At 38.9% G+C, this 26,135-nt stretch overlaps 2 protein-coding genes and 1 pseudogene across 2 annotated transcripts; all 3 read left to right on the top strand.

Annotated features, from left to right (window-relative positions):
• Positions 1–2,095: 2,095 nt before the first annotated feature.
• On the top strand, positions 2,096–5,876 carry tm4sf18 (transmembrane 4 L six family member 18). Its single transcript, XM_073844391.1, has 4 exons — positions 2,096–2,327; positions 4,665–4,736; positions 4,826–4,968; positions 5,057–5,876. Exons 1-4 carry the CDS (start codon positions 2,151–2,153, stop codon positions 5,253–5,255), a joined length of 591 nt encoding a protein of 196 aa, XP_073700492.1. The 5' UTR covers positions 2,096–2,150; the 3' UTR covers positions 5,256–5,876.
• A 4,322-nt stretch (positions 5,877–10,198) lies between these two features.
• Positions 10,199–26,091, top strand: cp (ceruloplasmin). The gene is made up of 20 exons (XM_073843424.1): positions 10,199–10,367; positions 10,654–10,898; positions 10,986–11,198; positions 14,378–14,551; positions 14,731–14,985; positions 15,072–15,237; positions 15,337–15,476; positions 15,644–15,784; positions 15,883–15,927; positions 18,952–19,166; positions 19,327–19,477; positions 19,594–19,806; positions 20,237–20,444; positions 20,805–20,944; positions 21,050–21,178; positions 21,561–21,667; positions 23,373–23,592; positions 23,835–23,974; positions 24,275–24,437; positions 25,979–26,091. The coding sequence occupies exons 1-20, from the start codon at positions 10,210–10,212 to the stop codon at positions 26,017–26,019; spliced, it is 3,264 nt and encodes a 1,087-aa protein (XP_073699525.1). The 5' UTR covers positions 10,199–10,209; the 3' UTR covers positions 26,020–26,091.
• Positions 16,816–16,948, top strand: LOC141339436 (U1 spliceosomal RNA; annotated as a pseudogene).
• Positions 26,092–26,135: the final 44 nt, after the last annotated feature.

The following is a 26,135-nucleotide window of genomic DNA, read 5'->3' on the forward strand; positions in this document are numbered from 1 at the left end:
CTCAAAAAAGTTTAGTCAACTTGAAATGTTAAGCTGTACTAAGAGACAACTTAGATATTTGAGTTGGCTTAACAAGAAAATGGTTTGTAAAACTTAAAAGCTGGGTAAGTTATTTGGCTGCCTTAAAATTTTAAGTTGAATCAACTCAAATGTCTAAGTTGTCACTTAGCACAACTTAACATTTTAAGTTGACTGAACTTACAATTATAAGGCAGTCAGGTAACAAATTATTTTAAGTTGATTTAACAAATAGTTTTTTACAGTGCAATATGTTATTAATAGGCATGCTAATAAGCAACTTGTTAATAGTAAGAATTGGTCCCTATATTAAAGTGTTACCAAAACATGTATAATGTTGCAAAGGATTTCTATTTTCTAAAGGCTGTTCTAAATTTCTTTTAATCAAATCCTGAAAAAATGATGATTTCCACAAAAATATTAAGCAGCATAACTGTTATCAACACTGATATTAATAAAAAATGTTTCTTCAGCATATTATGATTTCTGAAGGATCGTGTGATATGTTCACATTTAAATGGACCCTTTATCATCCCCTTGATGATACGTTTCAATGGTCATTATCATCATAAGTCCTTGAAAGTTTTTTGATATTTAGATATGTATGTATGTACATTTATAACACTAGTATTATATCACCTTTTCATCAAGGTACAAAAAATCTGGTTAACACTAAGATATTCTTACTCAGATATTTTTGTCTTGTTTTTAGCCAATGTATCTAAAACTTCTCAAATCAAGAAATATTTTCTATATAAGTAAAATATTTTGTCTTGTTTTCAGACAAATTGAGTTAAAATTAAGTTTGTTTTTGTTTGAAACAAGCAAAATAATCTGCCATGGGTAAGCAAAAAAATCGTATTTCAAACAGAAATAATTTTTTCTTACCCCATTGAAAAATTATTTAGCTTGTTTCAAGAAAATAATGCACTTCATTTAGACTTGTTTTTTCTGAAAACAAAAAAAAAATATTTATACTTTTAACAATTTATAAGAATATTTTTAGATATTTTAGCTGGAAACGACAAAAAAAAAATCTAAGTAAGAAAAGCATTTTTCGCAGTGTGTTTCTAATGCTAAATTTTCTTTTGCTATTCAAGCAAATGGGAATGCAAAAAATATATATATTTTTTATTCTCATTTGTTCCATTCACTGCTCTCAGGTTTTAGCCAACTATGACGACTTTCGCTATGAGAAACCCGGAAATGTAAGAAAGCTCCATTTAGTTGTTTTAATATTTTTAAATTGTAATATTTGCTCAAATATTTGCAGTCTTTCTAAGCATTAGAGACTTGTTTCAGAAACATGAAAAAAAGTCTTACTTAAGTTTTTATTGGGGTCTATGGTTCCAAAACGAACCTTTAACACTAGTGAAGTCTTACCAAAATGGTTCTTTATAGTGTTACAAAAATATATATTATTAAAAGATTATTACAAATGTTCTTCACACTAAGAAAAAATGGTTCTTTTAAGAATACTTAACTGGCTCCATAATGGCTCTTCAATGGAAACTCACATTTGGAACCTTCGGACCCTTGGAACTTTAAAAAATCCTAGTTTATATGTTTGAAAATGACAATGAATAGCTGACACCAAATTTGACAACACTGACAAAGTCTGGTTGCTTATCTTTTGTATGTCATAATTAAAGAGCTCCTAAAAAACTATTGAATCAAGTTTCCTTCTATCTTCCATATTTTGTCTGTTACATTGTCAACTTTGAAAAATTGATATTTACAGACATATCAACATTAGATTCTCTTAAAAAAAGAACATTGTAACTTCACAACCTTGATCACATGTTCACATGTTAACATGTAAAACTGTCCTTTTGCGGTGCATCTTTGTCTGACTACAAACTAAATGACAAAGAATCGTTGGCAGGAAAACATCTTGTAACTTTCCTCAAACCCTCACACAAACCCCCGGTCATATCATCTGTCAGAGGGTTTCCAGTCATGCTCTATAATGTCAGCCCGTTTCCTGTCTCCTCCTCCTCAGTGCAACAGCGGCTCATGGGGGGCCGAGGAGGGGGGTAGACTCTTAAAACCCTTCCACTCCTCCGTCCACCACCCCACTTTCCCATCCCGGATTACAGCTGCCTGCGCTCGTTCCCTCGCTCCGTGTGAAGATGTGCTCTCTGGGCTTCGCCAGGTCTCTGGGTTTCGCCCTCATCCCTCTTGCCACCTGCTGCATCGTGGCAAACGTCCTGCTCTTCTTTCCTGATGGAAAGATGAACTTTGTTCAGGATGACCATGTGACTAAATATGTCTGGTACTTTATGGGAATCGGAGGAGGTGGTTTGGCGGTGAGTATCAGATTTGTGTTGGTGTAAATGTCCTCTTGTGTCCTGTTAATGCATAGTGGACATCCCATCATCCCCATAAGGGAAAAATAGCTGAATAAACACACTAATGTCTTAATTCATTTGTGAAAATGCTTAATATTAAGTAAGAGTCAGGTATTAAAGGTATATATAAAGGGTTAGGTTACTAAGGGTTCAAAAACCCATAAGAACTTGTGATATGCGTAGAAATTAAGATAAGCGTATAAAAACAACAAAAGTCAATGGGATGTGTGAGTGTGAAAGATTCTTGGTTGTGTTTTTGATCAGTTCAGAAGCTCATCCAAGTTTGTGAAATGACCAACACTTTCAAAATAATTTAGTAATATGGTGGGGAATTCGTACTATTTATCCTTGCCTTCTTGAGGGTTAAATTTTGGGTGGGTCAAGGGCATAACTGGTGGTTTTACTTAATTTTTTCATGAATTTATGAAATGAAATTGCTAATTCATACAAAACTCCCTCATTCTTATACGTTTGGGTTGGAATGGGTGTTACAAAGTAAACTTCTGGGGCGTTTCCTCAAAGTGTTGAGACAATGAACAACGTAAATGAAAAGCTAACGCTAAATGGATGACGAGGCCTTGTTCTACAAAAAACATAGAACTGAGGAAACAAAGGGTTTACTTTCATAATAAGCAATGAAAACATGTGTAAATTGTGATAACTCAAACTTAAGTCTGAGTACTGGGTCAAATCTTGAGATATCTGATAGGATGCCATAGAAGGACCATTTTTGGTTCCACAAATAACCATTCAGCCATCTCTTTCTTACCTTTTTATAATCTGTAGAACTTTTCTTTTGCCTCAAAGAATGTTTTGTGAAACGAAAAGATTCTTCAGATGTTAAAAGTTGTTTACGGACCCATTTAAACAAAAAAGGTTCTTCTATTGCATTGTGAAGCACCTTTATTTTTAAGAGTGGATACTGCATCTTGATGATCTCTTTATAATTTTTAATCGAAATGCAATACTGGTCCACCTCTATCCTAGTTTTTCTTCATTGCTGACATCTCCAGACTTTTCACAACTAATTCCATCATTCCATTCTGGAGTTTTTCTTGAATATTCAGTTTTTTTGTCAGGAGAAAAATGTATTAATGTGGTGCAATTACTTAATTAGGTGGTTGTACTGTACTAAAAAAAACTACGTTCTTAAAAATAAAGGTGCTTTAAAACGTTCTTCACAGTGATGCCATAGAAGAACCATTTTTGGTTCCACAACGAACCATTCAGTCAACGGTTCTTTAAAGAACTCTCTGACCTCTTTTTACCTTTTTATAATCTGAAGAACCTTCTTTCACCACAAAGAACCTTCTGTGAAACAAGATTCTTCAGATGTTAAAAGTTCTTTACGTAATAATTAAAAAAAAAAAAAAGGTTTTTCTGTTGCATCGTGAAGCACCTTTGTTTTTAAGAGTGGATACTGTACCTTGATGATATCTTCATAATTTTTCATCAAAATGCAATACTGGTCCACCTCTATCCCAGTGTTTCTTTGTTGCTGACATCTCCAGACTCCAAAATAAGGTGCTTTAAGAGGTTCTTCACAGCGATGCCAAAAAAATAACCATTTTTGGTTCCACAAAGAATGATTCAGTCAAAGGTTCTTAAAAGAACCATCTCTTTCTTACCTTTTTATAATCTGAGGAACCATCTTTCACCACAAAAAACACTTTGTGGAACAGAAAGGTTCTTCAGATGTTAAAAGTTCTTTACGTAACAATTAAAAAAAAAAAAAAAAGGTTCTTCTGTTGCATCGTGAAGCACCTTTATTTTTAAGAGTGGATACTGTACCTTGATGATATCTTCATAATTTTTCATCAAAATGCAATACTGGTCCACCTCTATCCCAGTTTTTCTTTGTTGCTGACATCTCCAGACTCCAAAATAAGGTGCTTTAAGAGGTTCTTCACAGCGATGCCAAAAAATGAACCATTTTTGGTTCCTCAAAGAACGATTCAGTCAAAGGTTCTTAAAAGAACCATCTCTTTCTTACCATTTTATAATCTGAAGAACCTTCTTTCACTACAAAGAACACTTTGTGGAACAGAAAGGTTCTTCAGATGTTAAAGATTCTTTATGGAACCATTTAGACAAAAATGGTTCTTCTATGGCATCGTGAAGCACCTTTTTTAGAATTTTCACAATGAATTCCACATTTCACATGGAATTCCATGGTTCCATTCTGGATTTTTTCTCGAATATTCTGTTTATGTCAGGAGTAGAACATAGTAATGTGGTGCAATTACTTAATTTTAGGCGGTTGTACTGTACTAAAAACTCCTTGTCCACACTCAGATGCTGATACCGACCTGCGTGTTTCTGGGAATGGGGAAGTGTGCAGATTCCTGTGGAACAGACAGCTGTGCGGTAAGTGTCCGAGGCCTTTATTCGAACCTTTATTCAAGGACATGTTGCACAGATCAGCAAGATTCATCAGTTTGACATTGTGTGTGTAGATGTGTGGCTCAGTGTTCGCAGCTCTGGTGGGATTAGCCGGCTCTGCATACTGCTTCCTGGTCTCTGCTCTGGCGCTCTTTAATGGGCCGTATTGCTTCACTAGTTTGGGCTGGTTGTCTCCATTTGAGGATGATGGCGGAAGGTATGAGCTCCTTTTTTCTTTCTTTCGAAAATGCTTTGATGGTGACTGCATAAGAAAAAAGACGAACTCTTTTCTTCCGTTTGTTCAGGTATCTGTTTGCTCGAGAGAAGTGGTCTGAATGCATTCAGCCGGCACACATTGTGGAGTGGAATGTGACGCTGCTGTCCATCCTGTTGGGTCTGAGCACCCTGGAGTTCCTCGTCTGTTTCCTGCAGTTTGTTAGCGGACTGGTCAACGCAGTGTGCCGGCCATGCTGCTACAAACAGGAGTACAGTCTAAACGCTTGAGGACAGAGCCTTTCCCAACCTCAATCAATCAGAAACAGGACTGTTCATCTACAGCAGAGCCACTGGTTCATCAGAGAACTGACAGATCTGTCAATCAGACACCTCACCACTCAAACGCTCTTAAAAATAAAGGTGCTTTAAAGGGTTCTTCACAGCGATGCCATAAAGGAACCATTCTTAGTTCCACGAAGAACCATTCAGTCAAAGGTTCTTTGAAGAACCATCTCTTTCTTACCTTTTTATAATCTTCAGTGGTTCTTCTGAAGAACCTTCAGCATTTAGACAAAAAAGTTTCTTCTATGGCATCATGAAGCACCTTTATTTTTAAGAGTGCAGATCACTACGTTTGAGCTGAATTCATCTGGATGTTTCCTCAGTTTGTATTAGCAGTGCGTGTTTTCTGTATAGAACAAACATTTGTATTGTACACTACCTGCAATATGCATTTTGCTAAAATATAAATGTATTTTTGTATGAGTTCTGTTTGTTTTGTACAGGAAGTTGTTTTGTAAATTATTTAAATATTGAGAGTAATAGATGACAAATGTTCTTTTATATACCTATAAAGCTGTAATGTGTTTAAAATATTCCCTTCAGTGAATAAATAGGTCTTGTTTTAGACTCCTTGTCTGGATAATTTCGCATTTTGCTGGTTTTCACAATTTGCAGTTTAAGAAGACTGGAAAAATCCATTGGGAAATGGTTGCTGTAAGCCTATGGAGTCTCCGCACTAATCTCTAGTACATAAAGCTGTGTCACACTGTAGAGGTTTGCCAAATCCCCTTGGTACATAATTCGAGGGCATGCAGATTTATGGCCCAACACACTGCAGGCTACACAAGTATGTGAGCATAAACTCTTTAGTTACAAAGCTGTGAAATGTACTTGTGATAAATAAACAATCTCTACAATATATCCATATATATATAACCATAGGTCAGTCATTTTGGCCCACTCCTTTGCTCAACTCAACTGCTTTGGTTCAGCCCCATTGGAGATTTTTCAGCATACTGTTTAGAATGGTATATCATTGTGCTTCACAGACTGGTGGTATTCTCTTTCAAAATTTTCTGGTACAGAACAGAATTAATCCATCTTTTACAGTCAGCTTATCCTGTGTTGGTTTTTGGGGATACTACACTCTTAAAAATAAAGGTGCTTCACGATGCCATATAAGAACCTTTTTTGTCTAAATGATTCCATAAAGAACCTTCAACATCTGAAGAACCTTTCTGTTTCATAAATGATTCTTTGTGGCGAAAGAAGGTTCTTCAGATTATAAAAAGTTACGAAAGAGATGGTTCTTTAAAGATCCTTTGACTGAATGGTTCTTTGTGGAACCAAAAATGGTTCTTCTGTGGCATCGCTGTGAAGAATCTTTCAAAGCACCTTTATTTTTAAGAGTCTAGAGCCTATCCCAGTGTATCAGGCCATACCCTCTTAAAAATAAAGGTGCTTCAGGATGCCATAGAAGAACCTTTCCTGTCTAAATGGTTCCATAAAGAACCTTTAACATCTGAAGAACCTTTCTGTTTCACAAAAGGTTCTTTGTGGCAGATAACATTCTTCAGATTATAAAAAGGTAAGGAAGAGATGGCTCTTTAAAGAACCTTTGACTGAATGGTTCTTTGTGGAACCAAAAATGGTTCTTCTGTGGCATCGCTGTGAAGAACCTTTCAAAGCACCTTTATTTTTAAGAGTGAAGGCATAATAGTGTCAGAAGTGGATTGTGGATTGTGCACCAACATGGCGAGAACATGCAAACCCCACACAAAAAACAAGAAGAACATAATCTCAAAGGTTTTGAGGATCATCAAAATGTGTTTTGGCAAATTTGAGATAAGCCTTAAAATAAGGAATGAAGATATAAATACATTCTAAACATTAACATTACAATTTTCTGTAAAGCTGCTTTGAAATAATGCCAATTGTGAAAAGTGCTATACAAATAAATTTGACTTGATTTCACTTGACTTGTTCTTTTGGATTAGCAGTGGTTTTCACTTTGTCAATCTTCCATTTCTCTCCAATGTCTTTGTGATAGCGACCTCTGCTGGTGTAAGAGATCCTTGGATGTTGTCCTTGGCTCTTTTATGGCTGTCTGGATGAGATGTTGATGTACTTCTAGATGAATTTTGGAAGGTCAGCCAATAATGGTCCAAACTTTCTTGATTTGGAGATCTTCTGCGTCTCAGAACCTTTGAAAAAGCTTTGTAGCCCTTCCCAAACTGTTGCATTTCACTTGTTTTATACCTCATAATCATTCTGGTTAACAAGTTACATTAACATTTTTTGATTTATGGGCCCAAAACGTGGGCCAACGTATTGTTAGTCAAGGTTACTTAATTATATTATTACAGACAACATTTGGGTTTACAGTCTGGAATTTATTTGGCATAGTGACCTTTTAGCCGACTTTATGTTGCTGAAATTGTTTGGTTTGTGTGTTGACTTTATTGTTGCAAAGCCAATGATTTGTTTTATTTGTTTGCAATTCTATGCAAACTGCAGTAGGGCCTTCATTACTCACTAAAATCACTTTTAACTTATCTCTCCAGTTCATGAGTGGCGAGGTAAAATATTAACAAACATTAGCATAGTATACCATAGCTTGATTTATTATTAAGTTGGTTTAAGAAAGCCAACTTACTGAAATGCTATTTAAACTTAATATTCTTCTTCTTCTGCGACTAATATTTCTGACTGCTCCTCCTAGAGCTTTAACTCTCCAAACTCCAAACTCAGGCCAGATCTTCAGACTGATCTGACTCCAGTTGCTGGATCTTTTCTAACTGATCGGACTTACGGTTTTCCACAAAATGACGATTAAAACTGGGAAAAATCCCATAGACTTACATTGAGGGAATGTTCAACTGATCAACACTATTCAAACTCCAACTGACAAAATTCAAATTTAAACTGTCAGAATCCCTTGAGACTCAATCAAACTGACCTTCTATGAGCTATATTTATAACTCGTTCAAACTAACGTGCTAATTATGCTAGAAACTGGCTAGTAAAATGTTAATCATGCTAGAATCATGTTAACAACATGCTAGTAACTTGCTTATCATGCTAACAACATGCTAGTAACATGTTATTCATGCTAGAAACAGGCTAATAAATTGCTAATCAAGGTAGAATCATGCTAAAATGGTCATAACATGCTAATCGTGGTAGAAACATGCTAATTATGTTATAATCATGCTAGCAACATGCTAGTAACTGACTAATCATGGTAACAAAATGCTAGTAACATGCTAATCGTGATAAAATTATGCAAGTAACATGCCAGTAACATGCTAATTATGGTAACAGCAGGCTTGTAGCATGCTGATCATGATAAAATTATGCTAGCAACATGGTAATCATGCTAACAACATGCCAGTAAATTGCAAATGATGCAAAACATGCTAGCAACATGCTAGTAACATGCTAATCATGCTAGCAACAAGCTAGTAACATGCTAGTAACTTGCAAATGATGTTAACAATATGCTAGTAACATGCATCATGCTAATAACATGTTAGAAATGCTAGCTAATTATGCTAGCAACATGCTAGTAACTTGCTAATCATGCTAACAACATGTTAGTAACTTGCTAATCATGCTAACAACATATACATAACTTGCTTATCTTACTAACAACATGCTAGTTACTTATAAAATGTTATCAACATGCTAGTGACATGCTAATCTGGATAGAATCATGCTACAACATGCTAGTATCTTGCAAATTATGTTAACACTATGCTAGTAACATGCACCATGCTAGTAACATGTTAATCATGCTAGAAATGTGCATGTTAGTAACTTGTTAATTATTCTAGCAACATACTAGTAACTTGCTAATCATGTTAACAGAATGCTAGCAACTTACTAATCATGGTAGCGACATGCTAGTAACATGCTAAACATGCTAGAAACCTGTTAACAATATGCTAGTAGCATGTTAATCATGCTGTAAACATGCTAGTAACTTGCTATCCATCCATCTATCTATCTATCTATCTATCTATCTATCTATCTATCTATCTATCTATCTATCTATCTATCTATCTATCTATCTATCTATCTATCTATCTATCAAACTTTAAGCTTTTAAAACTACTTTAAACTTCAACCTATTTCAGACTGAAAAAAAGTCAAACTTAATAAAAACTTTTAAACTTTGTACAAACTTTTTCTATTTTAAAATAATATGTCCCATTGCATTTAACCATGGTCACCAGGTGAGTCCTCTGCAATCGGACTTTGCTGCAACATGGAACTTTTGCATTGTTGACACACTATTGTCCTGTTTAATACTGTAAAGTTGCTTTGACACAACTTGCATTGTTAAAAGTGCTGTATAAATAATCTTGACTTGACTTTAAATTGGGTCTTAAAACATTTCAACTTGCTGAGTTATCAAGTCCCATCAGACAAACATTTCTCAACTCTTTAACTCCAGATACCTAAAACCCTATTGATTTTTTTATGTAATGCAAACAAGTTGGGTTGTTTGGTCAGCGGTGTTTTCCATGTCTACCATGCACAAACACACTCAATTACTGGGATAAGTATTTTTCTTTACAAATCTTATGCAGTTCATATATATTGCTTGCTTGGTATTGTATCTAAACAGTAAGTAAGTTATCTATAAGTCCAACCAAGAAAACACAATGTCTTAAAAGGAATTCAAAGCATCCAAATTGGCGATATTAACACAGATTCAGGTGCAAGGTCTGAAGAAAACTGACTCAGGGTTTTGTGACAGATAGGAGTTTCCTAGAGTTCATCGGGTCGCACACTGCCAGTAAATTCATGGGGTCATATACTGCCAGACCATCCAGTGGTGTGTGTACAAGTAAACATGCCCTCTTCACATCTGTTGTGATTGGCTGACTACCGTCACCCTTCATCATTTAAAGAGGTGAACATTGCTCCATTTTGACAATCCCAGTGATCCAAAATGAAGGGGCTGCAGTGGACGCTGTTTGGGGTTTTGTGTTGTGCTGGAATTGTGTCTTCTATCACAAGGGAATATTTTTTTGCCATTAAGGAGATTCAGTGGGATTATGCTCCTAGTGGTAAAAATCTGATTCAGAACAAAACCATAAAAGAAGATGAGTGAGTACAAACACTTGTATGCAAGAAATTGAATTGCTGCTTTATACTGTACATTAAAGATGAATGAGCTTCGGTTGCATTCTTTCTGCAGTTAGTTGTTACTATGAATGCAGCTTTTGAGTCTGGGTCTTCAACAAACCCATAACCCAAAGTAATAAAGTAGTTGTTGAGGACATGTGTGCTTCAAATTTAATGCATTCAAAAGTATGCTCTAAAAGTTAAATTATTGTATTTCTGGGTCAGTACATGTAAACTTTACCGAAAATATTGTTTTGGTGTTTGACAGAGAAGCACGGGTGTTTCTGGAGAAAGGAGAGCAGCGAATCGGGCGGGTGTATAGGAAAGCAGTGTACCAGCAATATACTGATGCAACCTACATGCGAGAGATAGAAAAACCGAAGTGGTTGGGCTACCTCGGACCCCTCATTAGTGCAGAAGAAGATGACGTGGTTGTTGTGCACCTGAAGAACTTGGCCAAACGAGCGTACTCCATCCATGCTCATGGACTTAGTTACAACAAGTCCTTTGAAGGTGATGTCAAATAAGCATCTGATTGCATTTGATTACTTTAACTCTTGTTCACAAATTCCAAACTCTGCATATGGGATTTCTCTCCAGGAGCGTTATATCCCGACTCATCGGAAAAGGCGGAGAAAGCAGATGATTCAGTGGCCCCAGGGAAGATGTTCTCCTACGTTTGGACCCTACCGCCATCCCATAGTCCTGGAAAAGATGACACGAATTGTCTGACCAGAATATATCACTCGCATGTTAACGCCCCCAAAGACATCGCGTCAGGTCTCATTGGACCTCTCATTATATGTAAAAAAGGTATAACACTTTCTTTTCACTTCATTTCAAGAAGTTGTAAATTGATTTGCATTTTAATGAGTGAAATAAGTATTTGACCCTTTCGCAAAACATGACTTAGTACTTGGTAGGTCAGACGTTTCTTGTAGTTGGCCACCAGGTTTGCACACATCTCAGGATGGATTTTGTCCCACTCCTCTTTGCAGATCCTCTCCAAGTCATTAAGGTTTTGAGGCTGACATTTGGCAACTCTAACCTTCAGCTCCCTCCAAAGATTTTCTATGGGATTAAAGGAGAACTCCGGTGTGATATTGACCTAAAGTGTATTGAATCATGATACCGAGTGTGAACGTACCTTGCATATCTCATCTCGGTTTGTGTCCTGCAGTCCGAAATCTGGGGTTAGTTAGCCGATGCTCACAACAGGTTGTCAATGAGAGTCAATAGAGCATCGGAATAGCCATGTAAATAAATCACTGTTTTACGCCATTTACGAGGCACAAAGTAGCTCCACACTTCATTGGCAGACTTCCAAGGGCCCTGACATTTAAAACGAGACATTGAGAACTCAGAAAAAGCACCGGTAGTTTATTTACAAGAAGATTTATACAGACAGTACCTACAAGAAAAATTCTGGTCGCCGCCATCTTGAATTTAGTCATGATAAGTCGAGTGATGAGCACGAAGGAACTTAACAGGTTATCAACTTATCAGGTTGTAGTTTCCTTCGTGCTCGACACTCGACTTATCGTGACTAAATTCAAGATGGCGGCAACCGGATTTTTTCTTGCAGGTACTGTCTGTATAAATCTTCTTGTAAATAAACTACCGGTGCTTTTTCTGAGTTCTCAATGTCTCGTTTTAATTGTCAGGGCCCTTGGAAGTCTACCAATGAAGTGTGGAGCTACTTTGTGCCTCGTAAATGGCGTAAAACAGTGATTTATTTACATGGCTATTCCGATGCCCTATTCACCATCATTGACAACCTGTTGTGAGCATCGGCTAACTAACCCCAGATTTCGGACTGCAGTGGACAAGACGAGATGAGATATGCAAGGTACGTTCACACTCGGTATCATGATTCAATACACTTTAGGTCAATATCACACCAGACTTCTCCTTTAAGGTCTGGAGACTGGCTAGGCTACTCCAGGACCTTAATGTGCTTCTTCTTGAGCTACTCCTTTGTTGTCTTGGCCATGTTTTTGGTTCATTGTCATGCTGGAATACCTACCCATGACCCATTTCCAATGCCCTGGCTGAGGGAACGAGCATCTCACCCAAGATTTGACAGTACATGGCCCCGTCCATCGTCCCTTTTGTTGTGGTGCAGTTGTCCTGTCCCCTTAGCAGAAAAACACCCCAAAGCATAATGTTTCCACCTCCATGTTTGACGGTGGGGATGGTGATCTTGAGGTCATTGACAGCATTCCTCCTCCACTTTTGAGTTGCTGCCAAAGAGCTTGATTTTGGTCTAATCTGACTATAACACTTTTACCCAGTTATCCTCTGAATCATTCAGATGTTCATTGGCAAACTTCAAACAGGCCTGTCAAGTGCTTTCATAAGTAGTGGGACATTGCTGCAGGATTTCAGTCCTTCATGGTGTAGTGTGTTACCAATTTTCTTGGTGACTATGGTCCCAGCTGCCTTGAGATTACTGACAAGATCCTCCTGTGTAGTTCTGGGCTTATTCCTTACTGTTCTCATGATCATTGAAACTCCACAAGTTGAGATCTTGCATGGAGCCCCAGACCGAGGGAGACTGACAGTTATTTTGTGTTTCTTCCATTTGGGAATAATTACACCAACCATTCTGACCAAGCTGCTAGGCAATGGTCTTGTAGCCCATTCCAGCCTTGTGTAGGTCTACAATCTTGTAACTGACATCTTTGGACGGCTCTTTGGTCTTGGCCATGGTGAAGAGTTTGGAATCTGATGGATTGCTTCTGAGCTGAGATTAGGAGCACTCTATTAAATTGAGTGCTCCTAATGCCGATTTCAGACTGCATGATTTTAGCCCCGATTTTGACTCACCGACAGGTTTTGAGAAATCGCGGACAAATGCCCGAAATAACAGGCAAATCGGTGCTCGTTCACGTGAGTGACAATCACACAGTGTGAACTATCAAAGACGCGATCTGAGAGAATCGCCGACGTGTCGCCGACACCCGTGAGATATTTGGCATTGCTAAATATCTGGACCTGTCGGCGATTCAAAATCATGCCGTGTGAAAGGTGATCTGACTGAAAATCACATTGGCGATTACCTACAGCCAATGAGACAGCAACATCCAGGCCAGCGGGAAGTTGGGGGAGGAGTTACAAGGTATAGACCACAGTATCAACAAGAATAGCTTTGGCTTCTTTTCTTTTCGCTGCAAACGAGTGCACATGCAATTTGTATGACAAGCGTCTTGCGGGCTACCAATTTTTTTTATAATAATACCAGTCTCACATGAGAACTTGCACGCATGACCATGCGTTGTTTCCATGTCACTTCTCGCGTGTGTTTGGTGGTGAGATGTAGTTTGCGGACCGGGACAAAGTTGTCGGCGATTCTTCCTATTGTAAAGTCATGCAGTGTAAAACCCCCTGTCGCCGATCCATCGTGCAGTGTGAACACAGCAGCGATGGAATGCTACCCCAGATAGTCATGCAGTGTGAAAACATCTGTGAAGCGATTGCTTTGCTCGTGCAGTCTGAACTCGGCATTAGACACCTGGGAGCCAGAAATCTTGCTGATTGCTAAGGGATCAAATACTTATTTCACTCATTAAAATGCAAATCAATTTACAAATTTTTAAAATGCATTTTTCTGGATTTTTGGTTGTTTTTCTGTCTCTTACTGGTCAAATAAACCTACCATTAAAATTATAGAGGGATCATTTCTTTGTCAGTGGGCAAACGTACAAAATCAGCAGGGGATCAAATTATTTTTTCCACACTGTATATTATATGTGACATGAGATATGTTCCTGTTCCATCTCACGTCATGACAATGTAAACACAGTGACACATATATAATTTACAGTAGTGACAAATAAATGGAAATTAATTCGCTTAGAAATGTCGTTCCACCTCAAATATGATTATTTAGACATCTTTAAACATCTTACTATCTGCTACACAGTGACAACAAAAGTTCTGATATATTCCACTAACAATGAATGATTCTTTTTTGTTTGTACAACTCTCAGGCTCTCTAGATGTGCATGGGGACAAAACAGCTGACTATCTTTACGCCCTTATGTTTACGGTGTCTGATGAGAACCTCAGCTGGTACCTAGATGATAATATCAAGACATATTGCACAGCTCCTGCCAAAGTAAACAAGGATGATGAAGGCTTCCAGGAAAGCAACAAAATGCACTGTGAGTTTAGTAATAATGACTTAGAATAATGTCTAATGAAAGCATGAACTATGAACAGACCATCAGGTCAAACTCTCTTCTAGGCACATCTATGAATTAGCTAAAATACTATACATAATTTAAAAAAAGTCTGTTAAACTTTCCAGAAATCTCAACTTCCTTTCTAAACTTTATTGTAGCTATCAATGGGTATGTCTTTGGCAACCTGCCAGACCTCAGTATGTGCATGGGCAATAAGATTCACTGGCACTTGTTTGGGATGGGGAACGAGGTGGACATCCACTCAGCCTTCTTCCATGGACAGATCCTAACGGAAAAGCGGCACCATGTTGACACCGTCAGTCTGTTCCCGGCTACTTTTGTTAATGTAGAGATGGTGGCAGATAATCCTGGCCAATGGCTCCTCAGCTGTCAGGTCAATGATCATCTGGAAGGTACAGAAAGGCCAGATCTGACAGTATGAATGCAAAAATTCTGCATTGTTGTAATTGCATTTGTTTACATTTTTCCGCACTTTTAGCTGGCATGCAAGCCATTTTTGAGATTAAGAAGTGTTTCCCAAATGTGCATAAACCCAGACCATTTGGAGACGTAAAACAGTATTACATTGCCGCTGAGGAAATCATTTGGGATTATGGGCCAACAGAGATAAACCAGTATTCAGGGAAGAAGCTCGTTGATGACAGGTAATAAAATAATTTTAAGCTCTTCACTAAAATTGATCCTTTTATCCTGCAATATCATTTTGTTGTTACATTTGAGCTTATGTCTCTGAACATCCACAGTGTTTCTGACACTTTCTTTGATAACCGCAATGATCGCATTGGGGGGAAATACAAGAAGGTCCAATATGTGGAATATACCGATGACACATTCACCAAGCGCAAAGAGAGAACCCCTGAGGAGCAGCACCTGGGAATTCTAGGTAATTAAATTGCAGTTTCTATGGGTACAATGATGTTGTAGAATCTTCTTTTAACTGTGATATTACAATGAACGTTTGAGATTCATTATTTGTCTTGACGTTATGTCAATGCTTTGATTGTACAGAGATAATTAAATCACAAATCAATGTCTTTGGGATGGTTTTAGGTCCAATTATCAGAGCAGAAGAAGAGGACACAATTAAAGTGACATTTAGAAATAAAGCAAGCAGACCCTACAGTATCCAACCTCATGGAGTGCAATATAACATAGAAATGGATGGGACTCTCTACCACAATGTCCTGGAAGGTAAAAAATAAACCTAATTAAATAAATGTAAAAAAAAAAAAAAAAAAAAAAAAAAAAATGACACACTTAAACAAAATATCTCTCTTTTTTTAATGCAGAGTCATACACTGCCAAGAAGCTTCGTGAAATGAAGAAAGAAGCCAGTAAGAAAAAGATCTCAATGGTTTACAGAAAGATCTGGAAATGAAGGGATAAGCAAACCCAGACTGTTGTCTAATAAGTTTAATATTGAATCAAGGCCAGGGATCATTGCGCAAAAGTGTATTTTCCAGTCCTGGCTGAACTCAAACTAATTGGTCCAAATCTATGAGAGATCAAAGTCTCTCTGAATTGTCTGTGTGATTAGTGAACACATGACTTGCTTTACTGACAAGTTCACTCTATTTGCTTCCTTAATACTTGTTTCTGGTCTCACTGTGAACACCAGTTGACATTACCACAAAAAAAGTCTCGAGTTATGCATGTAACCATGGTTCCCAGAGACGGAACAAGAGACTGTGTCCCCTTAGAGGACACTTTGGGAAATGCCATCAGAGTGACCAGTTTCTGAAGCATGTGTAAAACCATGCAGTCTGTAATGACATTAGAGGGGCACCCAAAAGAATAAGAGGGTTCCGGTAACAGCTTCTTTGTTTGAAGGAGGTGTGACACAGGCAGGCACCAGGCAGGGGTGCCTCCAGGACACATTTGAAAACCCCTGCCCTAGGGGATGCAGTGTCTCATTCTGTCTCAAAGAACCATGGTTACATGCATAACCTGAGAATTTCCACTTCAAGGGAACCCCACACTGCATCCCCAAGGGCAAGGGTTTTCAAATCTGTCCTGAAGGCACCCCTTCCCTGCACATTTTGTATGTCTCCCTCATTAGACACACCCAAATCAGTTATTGCAGTCTCTACAAATGAGCTGTGGAATTGAATCAGGTGTGTTGGATAAGGGTGACATGCAAAATGTGCAGGGCAGGCGTGCCTCCATGACAGGTTTGAAAACCTTTGCCCAGGGAGACACTTTAGGGAACAAGAACTTTGGAAATACTTACCTGGCAGGGGCGACTCCATGATGAAGCAGGTGGATCACCTAAAGTGAGGATTAGCCTTTGCACCCCGGCTTCTCTTACCTTTATACATTTTTACGTAGTGGGGACTGCATTCACGCTTTACCCAAATACAGGGGATAGCGATTGAAATAACAACCACACCATGCCCTGGTGCATGCCAAAACACCTTCTGAGGGAGCACCAAGAATAGTGGCAAACATGGGGGGCAGCCAATAATTCCCAGGCAAAGGGCCATCTACTTAAAATCCTATCTGGGGAGAAGAAATATTCCAGAATATGGAGCCAGAAAGAGTCTCAACCTATGGCCATAACCTAATCAAAGCCAACTTATTAAGGGGAACTAACCTCAGATAGCTGCTATAGGTGGGCCGCTTACTCAGGCAGTCACCCAGACTAGAGAAGGGAGCAAGGAACCCTGCAGAAAACCCAAACATTGGGGAGAGGCATGCAGATAATTGAAGAAGTACTAAAATCTCCCACACCCCTACAGACCTGGGCTTAACCGAAATGGTGGCCACAGAGCCACTACTGCTACTCAGCTAAAGCAACACTGTCTCTGAGAACCACAAAACCTGCCAAAAACATCATTAGTCAAGTATTAGAATGTGAAACACTTGGGGGTGGGGGCAGAGAGAAGGGCAACAGCCAGTACTAAGCACTAAGGGGACTTAGACTTAGTGTGAAGTTTTGACTAGTTTCGACTACCGCCTCAACGGAGCGAGAGCAGAGCATCAAGGAGAAAGTTTTTCTCCTTCCTCCTGATGTCCACTATATTAAGCCACAGGTGACACTCTGTAGCCACCATTGCCGTCATTGCCCGGCCGATGGCAGCAGCGGTTTGCTTGGTGGCACAGAGAGCAAGATCTGTGGTGTGGTGCAGCTCCTCCACAGCCTCAAGGAACAAACCCTTACCTTCATCTAGATCCTTCAGCAAGTCTGCCTGAGAGGGCTGCAACACAGCCATAGTGTGCAAGGCCCACTGGCCTGCCATTCAATTATGAAGTTGTTAAATGGCGGGGTCTAAATGGCAGGACAGGGGCCTTCAGAGAGAATAACTCATTTCTGCTTCTTATGCTCCCAAACTAGCTCCAACCACTTAGTAGCACAGGCCATAACCTCCAACATCTTCCCATATACAGGGCTGGCAGGTTAGGATGACACTTTCCTTGTCATCACCAACCACATCCACATACTTGTCTTGACTGGATAATGGCAACAGATTGCTTACCACATGATAACTCGAGAGAGAGCACATCTGGGTCCTCACGACAGAAGAGGCAGAAATACTTTTTCAAGGCTTTTCCAGCTTTTCTGCAAGCTCCACCTGCGATCCCCATGATTCGAATTTCTGGAGTGCCTCAGCAAATGCGGGACCTGTGCCACGAGGTGTAGATGTCTGTCCCACATCCATCGGGAATAAGGACTGGCACGATCAGAGCTTTTTCATTAAAAATTTCTTGCAATGAACACATTCAGTGCACTTAACATGCCTGCACCACTCCCAAATACATGACGCACAGGTCATGCAAGTCCTTTGGTGTCAATAATCTAGGATACGGAGGCATGCACTTCCTAAAACGCTCAAATTTAGTATTATCCATGTTTCTGAACAAACAGACGGCACCTGAAAACAAAGAAAATGTTGACATGCATTACCAGCAGCCTTTTGTACTTTATGGTTTAGACACAGGCCACGCTGATGGCATTCCCCTAGGAGACACAGTGTGAAGTTCCATTAAAGGGGAAACAAGTTTTCCTTCAAAATCCATTAATCTATATATTCATTTAACCATTTTCTTAAGCATTATGTGGGGGTCACAGGAATGCTTTCCCAGCATATATATTCTAATCAAAAGCCCTTCAAAAGTGTTTAATAATCTCCTATCCCATAAGTGTCAAATCTTGCTCCTGGAGGAAACTATCCTGCAAAGTTTAGTTTGAATTAAACACACCTAAACCAGTAAATCATGATCTTCAGGAACACTAGAAACATCCAGGCAAGTGTGTTGAAGGAGGTTGGAGCTGAATTGGACACCGTTGTACTACGGTATCGCTGAAAACAAACACTGAATGTAGAAATGTTGAAGTTTATGTTGTTCATCTCTTTCAGGAGTGGTGGAGCCACTTCCTGCTGCACTGGTCCGTCCCGACACCACCTACAAGTATGAGTGGGTGGTTCCTAAGGATGCAGGACCGACCGAAAAAGATCCAGACTGCATCACCTACATGTACTACTCAGCGGTGGATCCTATTCGAGACACCAACTCTGGCTTGGTTGGACCTCTTCTGATCTGCAAGCCAAAAACCCTCAAATCAGGAAAGCAGGTGCGGGAGGTGGATGTTTGTAAAATGCGTAAAGATGAAAGCACTGCTATATTAGTAGCTGAATGCATGTGGAAACCTTTGTGATTTTTGTTCCATTTGGGTTTGGTTATTCCCAACAATGTGCTCATATGTTTGCCAATATTTTTTTTTTCCATCCCAGAAAAATGTAGACAAAGAGTTTCACCTTCTTGCAACTGTGTTTGATGAGAACCTAAGCTGGTATTTGGATGACAACATCAACAGATTCGCAAAACAACCCAAATCTGTAAAAAAAGAAGATGAAGACTTTCAGGAGTCCAATAAAATGCACTGTAAGTGTTAATCACACTCCTTGAGAAAACATTTTTGCAGTTTTGCAGCTCACAAACCATAAATATTTTTTTTGTGTGTTTTCACCCAAACTAATGTTTGTTTTTGTCATTCACAGCACTCAATGGATACATGTATGGGAATCTGAAAGGCTTGAGTATGTGTAAAGGTGACAAGGTGTCCTGGCATTTGTCTGGACTAGGATCTGAAGTTGACATCCATGGACTTCACTTTGAGGGCAACAGGTTCCTCTACAAAGAAACCAGGAGAGACACCATCAACGTCTTTCCTCATATCTCTCACACCGTCATCATGGAGCCTGACAGCATGGGTACAGTCCCATCTCTTATTTCTTTGGACTTTGGATTTCTTTTGGTCTTATTTTAATTCCATATATGCTCTTACATATCTACAATAGTTTGTAAACCAACTTAAAACAATATTGTTGAAACTTTTATTTATTTATTTAGATAAGTAAACATGTTCGACCAATGTTTTTCCAAATTTGTATGCATTCCTTTAGTGGAACACTAAAGAAGTTGCTCTGAATCATATTTTTGAGATATTTTTTGTCCATACAAAGAAGGTCAGTGGGCAAAAAGTGTTGCAATAGTTGCAACAGATGAAATAAGGTACAGGTTTGGAAATGAACTAAACATTGTTAGGTTTATGCAACAAAATCAAGATAATTTATTCCTTAAATAATCACATAAACATCCATTTGAGACAAAATTTCTGATGATGTAATGTGACGTCTGCAGGACAGTTTGAGGTAGCATGCAAAACCACGGATCACTATCAGGGAGGCATGAGGGCCAATTACACAGTGGAGAAGTGCCGCTTCTGGAACCGTCAGTCTGAGACGATGCTACACCAGAAGAAGTATTACATCGCTGCGGTTGAGATGGACTGGGATTATTCACCCACCCGCACATGGGAGGAAAAATTGCACAATGGTCTGAAAGAAAGGTAATCCAAGTCCTTCACCAGAATTCATAAATCCCATTTGCAAAGATATACTAAGAACACCAATGGCGTTTAGCATCATTGATGCCAAATGTGGTTATATGCCAAGCATTAACATGCAGATGTGAATCAGATTTAAGATTTATGGTGAGGAGTAAGATTATCAGCGATTAACTGCATCAGAGACACAAAACAACACTGTTTTTTTGTCGTGACAGATTGTTTAAAGTTTTAAGTTTAAAGTGTAATTTTGGACTACATTCAATAGACAAATATCCATGAAAAGATAAATATTTTTTGTGTTTCTATACTGTCAGTAGAGAGAATGCAAGTTCTAAATCATATTTATTTTGAAATATTCAGTCCAGGCAATGAGTTCCTCAAGAAAGAAGGAAAATTCATTGGTTCAAAATATAAGAAGGTGCTGTACAAAGAGTACACTGATGAAACCTTTACCAAACCCAAGGAAAGATCTGCTGATATGGAACATTTGGGAATTATGGGTAAATATCTGTAGATTATGCTGTACATTGATGGTTGGCTCGTAATTTGGTGTAAATGTTTGTAAACCTTCAAAATATGCTCAGCTGTGGTATTATTTATCTTAGGACCCATGATCCATGGTAAAGTGGGAGAAAAAGTCAAGATTGTGTTTAAGAACATGGCTAAGAGGCCGTACTCCATACATGCCCATGGAGTTAAAACTGACAGTCCTCAGGTCGCCCTGACACGTCCAGGTAAGAGTTGTCCAATCGTATTTTAAACAAATTGAAGTACATATCCTGCTGGAAAAATAAATAGACACAATCACAGAATTTATAATGGTTTTGCTGTTTATAATGGCAATTGTACTGGTTTTAATGCAAGCTGTAATGGACCCTGTGGGTTTCTACTGTTAATTGGTTTCCTTCTATTGGTGGCTTGCTAAAACCTCTAAATTCTAAATGAATATGTCTTACAACACACTACAGGAAACCATTTTCTGGTTTTAATGGTTAAAAGCTGATGGTTTGTGATGTTTGCAATGATATTTGTAGTGAAAACTCTTAGAATTGGTTTCTGCTGTTTTTCAGCAAGGTATTGTTTATTAAGTCTACATGTATGTGTTGCTTGCTCAAGGTGAAACCCAGACCTATACCTGGTACCTTCCAAAGAATTCTGGGCCGACAGAAGAGCAGGAGGAATGCAGTATCGGAGCATATTACTCCACCGTGGATGTTATCAAGGTACCTTTCTCACCAATTGAAACAAGGACATGGGACTTGTTTAGAACCAGTTTGGATCTTAATGTAATGTTTCTTATTGCTGCATACCAGCACAATCTTTTGACAATTTATAGCTATTTTACATTTTGGTAAAGTGGTGTTGAAATTCGTATGAATTCATACCATCTTATTTGTACAATTTGCTCATGTCCCATTGAGTGTTTAGGATTACTTGTTTTCTCATGAGATAAGTTTTGTGTAGCATCGTGAAATAAGTATTTGACTTATCAATCAGCAGGTAAAGAGCTGAGATTAGGAGCACTCTCTTAAAGAGAGTGCTCCTAATCTCAGTTTGTTACCTGTATAAAAGTCACCTGTCCACAGAAGCAATCAATCAATCAGATTCCAAACTCTTCACCATGGCCAAGACCAAAGAGCTGTCCAAGGATGTCAGGGACAAGATTGTAGACCTACACAAGGCTGGAATTGGCTACAAGACCATCGCCAAGCCGATTGGTGAGAGGGTGACAACAATTGGTGCGATTAATTGCAAATGGAAGAAACACAAAATAACTGTCATTCTCCCTTGGTCTGGGGCTCCATGCAAGAACTCACATTGTGGAGTTTCAATGATCATGAGATTGGTGAGGAATCAGCCCAGAACTAAACGGGAGGATCTTGTCAATGATATCAAGGCAGCTGGGACCATAGTCACCAAGAAAACAATTGGTAACACACTACGCCGTGAACGACTGAAATCCTGCAGCGAACGCAAGGGCCCCCTGCTCAAGAAAGCACATGTACAGGCCCGTCTGAAATTTGTCAGGGAACATCTGAATGATTTAGAGGAGAAGTTGGTGAAAGTGTTGTGGTCAGATGAGACTAAAATGTAGATCTTTGGCATCAACTCAACTCGCCGTGTTTGGAAGAGAAGAAATGCTGCCTATGACCCCAAGAACACCATCCCCACCGTCAAACATGGAGGTAGAAACATTATACTTTGGGGGTGTTTTTCTGCTAAGGGGACAGGACAACTGCACCGCATCAAAGGGATGATGGACAGGGCCATGTACCATCAAATCTTGGGTGAGAACCTCCTTCCCTCAGCCAGGGCATTGAGAATGGCTCGTGGATGGTTATTCCAGCATGAAAATGACCTAAAACACACGGCCAGGGCAACAAAGGAGTGGCTCAAGAAGAAGCACATTAAGATCCTGGAGTGGCCTAGCCAGTCTCCAGACCTTAATCCCATAGAAAATCTGTGGAGGGAGCTGAAGGTTCGAGTTGCCAAATGTCAGCTTCGAAACCCTAATGACTTGGATAAAATCTACAAAGAGGAGTGGGACAAAAGCCATCCTGAGATGTGTGTAAACCTGGTGGCCAACTGCAAGAAACATCTGACCTCTGTGATTGCCAAGAAGGGTTTTGCCACCAAGTACTAAATCATGTTCAAATGCTTATTTCACTCTAGATTTTTTTAGTTGTTATTCTGTCTCTCACTGTTCAAATAAACCTACCATTAAAATTATAGACTGATAATTTCTTCATCAGTGGGCAAAGGTACAAAATCAACAGGGGATCTAAAAATGTTTTCCCTTACTGTATTTTTCATTGAAGTACAAATGTGATGCTGCCAGAAGGTAGCACAATTATAAGCTATATCTCTAGAAGTTAGGTTTTGGTCTGGAGCCAGAGTCTATGTAAATTTGATTGTCTTCTCATGCAGGACATGTACAGTGGTTTGATCGGGCCATTGGTCGTCTGCAAGAAGAGCCTGGCCCGTTCGCTGGGGCTGAAGAAAGAGATTGAGGAGTTTGCTCTGCTCTTCATGGTCTTTGATGAGAATGAATCTTGGTATCTGGATGACAACATCAAAGCTCACGTTAAAAACCCTCCCATGACACTGAAGGAGGATGAGGAGTTTATCGAAAGCAACAAGATGCATGGTAAGTTTAATGTCTCTGGGTTGTAGTGTTGCTCATGGTTTTTGAGGATGAAGATGAGGACGTGTCTCAAATAATTCTCAAGTAACTGAGAACTACTCATAGAATATTGTGTTAGCACTGCTTTAACCCTAAGAAATTTTCATCTCTTGTTTAAAACTCGATTGCCTTAGCATTCAAATGTAAGGAATGTTCCTGTTCCATTATTCACCGAAAGCTAATGGTTATTCCTTGGTTTATCACAGGAATCAATGGTTTAGTCTACGGAAATCTTAAAGGCCTGACCATGAAGGTTGGAGATAAAGTTTACTGGTATCTGATGGGAATGGGAAATGAGGTGGACATACACACTGCACACTTCCACGGCCACAGCTTTGACTACAAGGTAATTCATCCATCCAGCCCACTCAAATTTTCTTCCTCAAAATGTCAAAATCTTCTAGAGCAGGGGTGCCCAACCCTGTTCCTGGAGATCTACCTACCTGCAGACTTTAGTTTCAGCCCTGCTCCAACACAGCTGTCTGTAATCATCAAGTGCTACCTAAGAGATTAATTTGCTGGTTCAGGTGTGTTTGATCAGGGTTGGAGCTAAACTTTGTAGGATGGTAGATCTCCAGGAACAGGATTGGACACCCCTGTTCTAGAGTATCTGTGTGATGATGACTATGTGCTTTTCGGCTTTAAGGTCAGCGGTACACATCGAGCAGACGTGTTTGATCTGTTCCCCGGGACGTTCCAGACAGTGACCATGCGTCCGCAATATTCTGGCACATGGCTGCTGCACTGTCACGTCACTGACCACATCCAGGCCGGAATGGAGACCACATACACCGTACTCGAAAAAGATGGTGAGTTTACCTGTTCATGAGATTCAATTTAGTAACACTGCTCTCCAAAAGAAATCCTTATTAATTTTTTTTTTTGTGCAAATACATTAAAGGATTAGTTCACTTTCAGAACAAGAATTTCCAGATAATGTACTCACCCCCTTGTCATCCAAGATGTTCATGTCTTTCTTTCTTCAGTTGTAAAGAAATTATGTTTTTTGAGGAAAACATTTCCGGGTTTCTCTCCATATAGTGGATTTCTATGGTGCCCCAGAATGCTCCGATTTCAAAATCGTCCTACATCGCTGCAGAAGATCAAACACCCTTTACAAAAAAAGGTAAAACAGCGATGTAGGGTGCTTTTGAAGTTGGAGGAGAAAATGACATGGGAGTTTTTCGACATACCCTAACTGTATTGAACTGGAGTACACACAGAGCTAGACAAGATGAGCATTTGAGGTTAAAAAGTATATAAATTGTAATTGTTTTTTTTAGAAAATAACTGATCATTTTGCTAGATAAGACTTTTGCTCTTCTTTCCGCGGCTGGGATCGTTTAGAGCCCTTTGAATCTGCATTCTGGAAGTTCAAACTCAGGGGCACCTTAGAAGTCCACTAAATTTTTCCTCAAAAAAAAAACATGATTTCCTCACGACTGAAGAAAGAAAGACATGAACATCTTGGATGACTAGGGGGTAAGTACATTATCTGAAAAAAACTACTCCTTCAAAGTAACTTGACATTATCATTGATAATGGCCTCCCCAATCACCTGACCTCAACTCAATAGGGGTTATGCCCAACAGGCTTCCGTTTTCTGCTAAACAGGTCTCGTTGCTTCCGGTTCACGCGTTTTGCATATCCCTCTTTAAATATGAACATGATTTACTCAAGATTCATTCAAAGTAGACACTAAACATGATCATAACCAATGTCCATCACATATGTGGATTGATATATAAAAGTTTTAAATTTTTATTCTTTTCACTAACATTTATATATAAATATCGAATGAAACGTCCACAATAAACAGCTGGCTTGTTTAACTTATTACCTTAAAAGTCCGTCGATATCGCCATTATTTATTACGGCTATTAACACGTTCTCTGACAAGCGGAAGCAATGAGACCTGTTTTCCGGGGTTGGTCAGGTGACGTTCGACATATAGCCTATTGAGCTACTATGGGAGGAACAGGACCATGATGAATCATCTTTGGGCAATCCTTGAGGAAGCTTGGAGTAATATCTCAAGTCAATGTTTGAATGAACTCAGAAGAAGCTCAGATGCCCAGATCATGCAGAGCTATACTAGCTGCTAATGGTGGATATTTTGATGAGTTGAAATTTTTATTTTGTGTAATCAAATGTTTTCGTAGTTTGTGTTGTCCCTTAACAGTGCAAAAATCCAAAACCCCACTTTTCTAGTGCGTCTCCAAACTTTTGGAGGGCAGTGTACAAGAAAGAATAACATGTTTTACTACACTATTATGCTACACTATTGAAAGCCCAGTTACACAAATGCTTGTTTTGTGATTAATTTGGGCATTTCTTTTTCTTTTTTTAGGAAAAAGGAGGGGATTCCTGGGTTTGTTTGGTAGTGGTTGAAAGTCCATGTGCCTGTAAAATGAAGTTGAATACTTGCCCATGATTTTTTAAATAAACACCTGCTTAAAAATACTGTTAGTATCAACATGACATGATGTCTTTAATTTGGTTATTGA

Source organism: Garra rufa, chromosome 7, assembly GCF_049309525.1.
Source record: "Garra rufa chromosome 7, GarRuf1.0, whole genome shotgun sequence".
NCBI lineage: Eukaryota > Metazoa > Chordata > Actinopteri > Cypriniformes > Cyprinidae > Garra > Garra rufa.